Below are 7232 nucleotides of genomic sequence, written 5' to 3'. Positions count from 1 at the left end.
GTGTGGGTGTGGTGTGGGTGTGGGTATATATATGTTACCTTATTGCACGCTGGATGGTATTAGACAACGCCGTAGGGACATATTGCACCGTGGAAGTAACTCTGTACGAAAGCTGTCATTATTTCCTGTTTAGGCACTTGGGGACGCAAATTGTGGCCGAAGATCTGGCGTCAAGGAATTTTTTTATAGTGGGATATTGCACCAAGGAAGTAACTTGATACGTATTTTCTTATTAAGCAGGGTAATATATTTTTCTTTTTTCTTGAGGGGGAGCGTCGGAGAAGTTACGGGAAATTTTTGGAGAAGGTTTTCTGACGCGTTATATATATAGGTGCGCCAAAAAGGTCTACCTTACTTCGAAGCGTAAGGTCATATACCTAATAAGGAAATGTAATTCATAAGTTTTTATTATATTGGTCTTTTCGAGAGCGGAAGAAGCTGCAGGCTGAGCGCATAATTTCTTGAAGCGACCAACTGGTTCATGTTTAAGTAACCAAGAGAACATCCACGAAGCGGCTTGAGCAATGAACAGAATCCTGGTTCTCCTCGACTAAGCAGACAGATTGAGATACTACGCACAAACATGGAAGTTGAAAAAGAAAGTACGTACCTACTACTTTATTTTTGCAGGCCGGAAATCAAGCGATGAATGACGATCCTCAGGAAGAAACGGATATCTCTCTGTTTTCTATGTTGTGCTTGAAGGGGTCAGTGGCTAATCTTGATGGGATTTTTTATTAACTGTGCTTTGTTGCTGCTGGAGATTTGCACTTGTGTAGCAGAGGTCTTTTTCTTTTGGGTGCTCATTACATAATTCTGCATCTTCTCAATAGAGTAGCTCAATTGCATTCCTAGATGATGATAGGGTGGAAACTGGACAATCTTTTGTTTATATTGATGGATTTCTTGTCAAAAAGCATAACAATCAACATACTATTGTTAATTTCGAAACTTACAAAAATAAAATGAAAATTTCCGATAAGCGTAAGTTTGAAAAAGCAAACTTTGAGGAGTTTGAGTCCGCTCTAAATAACAAAAACGACTTGGTACATTGTCACTCAATAACTTTATTTGAATCGATCCGCACGGAAGTGCGATCATTCTACGAAGACGAAAAGTCTAGCCTAATCAAGGTGGTAAAATACAGAACCGATGCAATGGATAGGAAAAGATCTTTTGAAAAAATTGTCATTCCCGTCATGGTTAAAAAAAATGTACAAAAGTTTCTGACGTTTGTTGAAGACGAACCAGATTTCCAGAGCGGACCCATCCCTTCAAAGTATCTTATTCCCAAGAAAATCAACTTGATGGTCTACACGTTGTTTCAAGTACATACTTTGAAATTTAATAGGAAAGATTACGATATCCTTTCTCTTTTTTACCTCAACAGAGGATACTATAGTGAGTTGAGTTTTCGTGTCCTGGAACGTTGTTACGAAACTGCGAGTTCCAGGCCGAACGACAGCTCTACGATGCGTACTTTCACCAACTTTGTTTCTGGCACGCCTATTGTAAGGAGTCTTCAGAAAAGCACCATAAGGAAATATGGATACAATTTGGCACCCTACATGTTTTTGTTACTACACGTAAATGAGCTTTCGATTTTTTCCGCATATCAAGCAAGTTTACCTGGCGGTAAGAAAGTCGACACAGAGCGGCTGAAACGTGATCTATGCCCACGTAAACCCACTGAGATAAAGTACTTTTCACAGATATGTAACGATATGATGAACAAAAAAGACGGATTGGGTGATATTTTGCATATTATCTTGCGAGCATGTGCGCTTAATTTTGGGGCGGGACCCCGTGGTGGTGCTGGTGAGGAAGAAGATCTATCTGTTGCGAATGAACAATCCGTTATTCCCTCTGTGGACGAACATGGCTTAAAAGTATGCAAGTTGCGCAGTCCTAACACTCCACGAAGGCTCAGAAAAACACTAGATGCCGTGAAAGCTTTATTGGTGTCTTCTTGTGCTTGCACCGCAAAGGATTTAGATATATTTGATGACAACAACGGCGTTGCGATGTGGAAATGGATCAAAATTCTGTACCACGAAGTAGCACAGGAAACCGCGCTGAAGGACTCTTATAGAATAACTTTGGTACCTTCTTCTGATGGTATATCAGTATGTGGAAAACTGTTTAATCGCGAGTATGTCCGCAGCTTTTACTTTGCATGCAAGGCTCAGTTTGACAACCTTTGGGAAGAGTTGAACAATTGCTTTTATATGCCTACAGTGGTTGATATTGCCAGTCTCATTTTGCGTAATCGAGACGTGTTGTTCAGAGAGCCAAAGCGAGGAATTGACGAGTATCTGGAAAACGATTCTTTTCTTCAAATGATACCTGTTAAATATCGTGAAATTGTGCTGCCAAAGTTGAGAAGAGATACTAACAAAATGACCGCGGCTCTTAAAAATAAAGTGGCTGTTGCAATTGACGAGCTTACGGTGCCACTTATGTGGATGATCCATTTTGCCGTAGGATACCCTTACCGGTATCCAGAGCTTCAGCTACTCGCTTTTGCCGGTCCTCAGCGCAACGTATACGTCGACGATATAACAAGGCGCATCCAACTATACACTGATTATAACAAGAACGGTTCATCGGAGCCTCGACTAAAGACACTTGACGGACTCACTTCAGATTACTTGTTTTACTTTGTCACTGTGCTAAGGCAAATGCAGATATGTGCGCTTGGTAACAGTTATGACGCCTTTAAACACGATCCTTGGATGGATGTCGTGGGGTTTGAGGATCCAAATCAAGTAACAAATCGAGATACTTCGAGGATAGTTTTGTATTCCTACATGTTTCTGAATACCGCTAAGGGCTGTCTCGTTGAATATGCAACTTTTCGACAGTACATGAGGGAACTTCCGAAGAATGCACCTCAGAAGCTGAATTTTCGGGAGATGCGCCAGGGGTTGATTGCCCTAGGGCGGCACTGCGTAGGTAGCAGATTTGAAACAGATTTGTACGAGTCGGCGACGAGTGAACTCATGGCCAACCATTCCGTTCAAACAGGGCGAAACATTTACGGTGTGGATTCCTTTTCGTTAACCAGTGTCAGTGGAACGACCGCCACTTTATTGCAGGAGCGAGCTTCCGAGCGCTGGATTCAATGGTTAGGCCTTGAAAGAGACTACCATTGTTCCTTCTCCAGTACTCGGAATGCGAGAGATGTAGTAGCAGCAGTAGCAGGCGAAGCGAGTTCAGATCATCATCAAAATTTTTTGAGTGCAACGCGAAAAAGGCCCCGAGAGCCCAAGAGCACAAACGATATCCTCGTCGCAGGTCGGAAACTTTTTGGCAGATCCTTTGAATTCAGGGACTTGCATCAGTTGCGCTTATGTTATGAAATATACATGGCAGACACACCCTCTGTGGCAGTACAAGCCTCACCGGGCTATGGTAAGACGGAGTTGTTTCATCTTCCCTTAATAGCACTCGCGTCCAAGAGCGACGTGAAACATGTGTCGTTTCTGTTTGTACCGTACACAGTGTTGCTTGCTAATTGCATGATCAGGTTGCGCCGAGGCGGTTGCTTGAATGTGGCCACTGTAAGAAACTTTATTGAAGAGGGTTACGATGGTGTTACTGATTTATACGTGGGGATCTACGATGACCTTGCTAGCGCCAACTTCACAGACAGGATAGCTGGGTGGGATAATATTGTTGAGTGCACCTTTAGGACCAACAATGTAAAGTTGGGTTACCTCATTGTAGATGAGTTTCACAACTTGGAAACGGAGGTCTACCGGCAGCCGCAATTTGGGGGCATAAGGAACCTCGATTTTGACGCTTTCGAGAAAGCAATCTTTTTGAGCGGCACAGCACCTGAGGCTGTAGCTGATGCTGCGTTGCAGCGCATAGGGCTTACGGGACTGAGCAAGAAATCGATGGACATCAACGAGCTCAAACGGTCGGAAGACCTCAGCAGGGGTTTATCCAGCTATCCCACACAGATGTTCAATCTGATTAAGGAGAAATCTGAGGTGCCTTTAGGGCATGTGCATAAAATTTGGAAAAAAGTGGAATCACCTCCCGAAGAAGCACTGAAGCTTCTTTTAGCCCTGTTTGAAACTGAACCAGAGTCGAAGGCCATTGTAATTGCTAGCACAACCAAACAAGTGGAAGAACTGGCCTGCTCTTGGAGGGAGTATTTCAAGGTGGTATGGATACACGGGAAGCTGGGTGCTGCGGAAAAGGTGTCTCGCACGGAGGAGTTTGTCACTGACGGTGGCATGCGAGTTCTCATCGGAACAAAATTAGTGACTGAAGGAATTGACATTAAGGAATTGATGATGGTGATCACGCTTGATAATAGACTTAATATTATTGAGCTCATTCAAGGCGTGGGAAGACTAAGAGAAGGAGGCCTCTGTTATCTATTATCTAGAAAAAACAGTTGGGCGGCAAGGAATCGTAGGGGTGAATTATCACCAATTAAGGAAGGCTGTATAACCGAACAGGTACGCGAGTTTTATGGACTTGAATCAAAGAAAGGAAAAAAGGGCCAGCATGTTGGATGCTGTGGCTCCAGGACGGACCTGTCGGCAGACACAGTGGAACTGATAAAGAGAATGGACAGATTGGCTGAAAATCAGGCCACAGCCTCCATGTCGGTTGCTGCGTTACCGTCTAGTTCACAAGAGAGAAGTAGTAGTGACAGGTACAGAGATTATTGCAGCAGCGATGAGGACAGCAACGCGGGCATTCATGATAGTACCAATGCTAGTACCAATGCTAGTACCAATGCTAGTACTAATGCTAGCACCAATGCTAGCACTAACGCCAGTACTAATGCTAGCACCAATGCCAGTACTAATGCTAGCACTAATGCTAATACTGCTGATAGTACCAATGCTAATACTGATGCTAATACTGCTGATAGTACCAATGCTAGGACTAGTGCTGTTACCACCGCCAGCACCAACGTCAGGACTAGTGCTGTTACCACCGCCAGCACCAATGCTAGGACTAGTGCTAATACTGCTGATAGTACCAATGCTAGGACTAGTGCTGTTACCACCGCCAGCACCAATGCTAGGACTAGTGCTGTTACCACCGCCAGCACCAATGCTAGGACTAGTGCTGTTACCACCGCCAGCACCAATGCTAGGACTAGTGCTGTTACCACCGCCAGCACCAATGCTAGGACTAGTGCTAATACTGCTGATAGTACCAATGCTAGGACTAGTGCTGTTACCACCGCCAGCACCAATGCTAGGACTAGTGCTGTTACCACCGCCAGCACCAATGCTAGGACTAGTGCTGTTACCACCGCCAGCACCAATGCTAGGACTAGTGCTGTTACCACCGCCAGCACCAACGCCAGGACTAGTGCTACTACCACCGCCAGTACCACTGCTAGCACCAACGAGGACTCCAATACAGGTGGAAATGCTGAGAGTAATAGATTCCATCCAGCCACTGACATTGATAAAGAGCCATATAAGCGGAAAGGAAGTCAAATGGTCTCGCTAGAGAGAAAGAAACTGAAAGCACAATTTCCCAATACTTCTGAGAATATGAATGTATTAGAGTTTCTTGGCTTTCGGTCCGATGAAATTAAACATCTTTTCCTGTATGGTATCGATATATACTTCTGCCCAGAGGGAGTATTCACACAATACGGATTATGCAAGGGCTGTCAAAAAATGTTCGAGCTCTGCGTCTGCTGGGCTCGCCAGAAAGTATCGTATCGGAGGATAGCTTGGGAAGCACTAGCTGTGGAGAGAATGCTGCGAAACGACGAGGAATACAAAGAATACTTGGAAGATATTGAGCCATATCATGGGGACCCTGTTGGATATTTGAGATTTTTTACCGTAAAAAAGAGAGAGATCTACTCTCAGATACAAAAAAAATATGCTTGGTACCTGGCTATTACTAGAAGAAGAGAAACAATTAGTGTACTGGATTCGACAAGAGGCAAGCAAGGGAGCCGAGTTTTCCGCATGTCTGGAAGGCAAATCAAAGAGTTGTATTTCAAAGTATGGAGCAACTTGCGTGAATCAAAGACGGAGGTGCTGCAGTACTTTTTGAACTGGGACGAAAAAAAGTGCCAGGAAGAATGGGAGGCAAAAGACGATACGGTCGTTGTGGAGGCACTCGAGAAACTTGGAGTTTTTCAGCGTTTGCGTTCTATGACAAGCGCTGGACTGCAGGGTCCGCAGTACGTCAAGCTGCAATTTTGCAGGCATCATCAACAGCTGAGGAACAGGTATGAATTAAGTTTAGGAATGCACTTGCGGGAACAGATTGCGCTGGGAGTTATCCCATCTAAACCGCCGCATTGGACGCCTTTCCTCTCGATGCTGATAGGCTTGTTCTACAATAAAATATTTCGGCAGAAACTGGAGTATCTTTTGGAGCAGATCTCGGAGGTGTGGTTATTACCACATTGGCTTGATTTGGCAAACGTCGAAGTTCTCGCTGCAGATAACACGAAAGTACCACTGTACATGCTGATGGTAGCGGTTCACAAAGAGCTAGGTAGCGATGATGTTCCAGACGGTAAAATTGATATATTATTATGTAGAGATTCGAGCAGAGAAGTTGGAGAGTGATGGACGTTGTTACGACTGTTGCTGATTGTGTATTGTGTAGTATATGTTTTGTTCTAAGTTTCAAGAAAAAGTGAAAAAAACAAAATGGATTTGTTTTTGTTTCTGGTCAGATTCCTTAATAGTTGAAAACAAACTGGCGGAAAGAAAGGGCATTGGAGAAGATCAGTGTGAGTTGCTCAGAATGTGATGAACACTTCGGAGTCATCTAGCTTTAATCTTGAACATAAAAGTATTACGAAGACTTACATGCGGTTTGCACCAACTATTCTCAAGCCGATAGAGCTGCTGGCACGGCTGTGGTAGGTAGAATGCCTTTAGGTGCTCAAATTGAAATGGATGTTACTGCCTTTGAAAACAGTTAACAATGCAAAAAAGTTAGTTTGCGTACAAATACTTCTTGGACCGCTTAACTACAAACAGTATATATTTTCCCTTGATATATTTTTACTGTACTTAAAGTAAAGTCAAAAATTATAAACGAGAAGATTTAGTTGCAAATAGGATATGATAGTCAAAAATTAACGGGGAAAATATGACTGGAGAGTGCGGCAAAGAATCACTGTTGAGCAAAGACCTGGCTTACGCCTGTTTCCCTCCGAACGGCTCTTTAACGTACAATATGAACAGAGGATATCCAATATCATTGTTGGTTCGAAA

At 43.6% G+C, this 7232-nt stretch overlaps 1 protein-coding gene across 1 annotated transcript; it reads left to right on the top strand.

Annotated features, from left to right (window-relative positions):
* Positions 1-965: 965 nt before the first annotated feature.
* Positions 966-6575, top strand: SMKI05G0005 (uncharacterized protein; the record flags this gene model as incomplete). Its single annotated transcript, XM_056221746.1, has 1 exon — positions 966-6575. The coding sequence occupies one exon, from the start codon at positions 966-968 to the stop codon at positions 6573-6575; it is 5610 nt and encodes a 1869-aa protein (XP_056081506.1).
* Positions 6576-7232: the final 657 nt, after the last annotated feature.

The sequence above is a fragment of the Saccharomyces mikatae genome (genome assembly GCF_947241705.1).
Source record: "Saccharomyces mikatae IFO 1815 strain IFO1815 genome assembly, chromosome: 5".
NCBI classification, from domain to species: Eukaryota; Fungi; Ascomycota; class Saccharomycetes; order Saccharomycetales; family Saccharomycetaceae; genus Saccharomyces; species Saccharomyces mikatae.
Note: the sequence above shows the minus strand (reverse complement) of the source record. Positions and strands in the feature narration are given on the sequence as shown.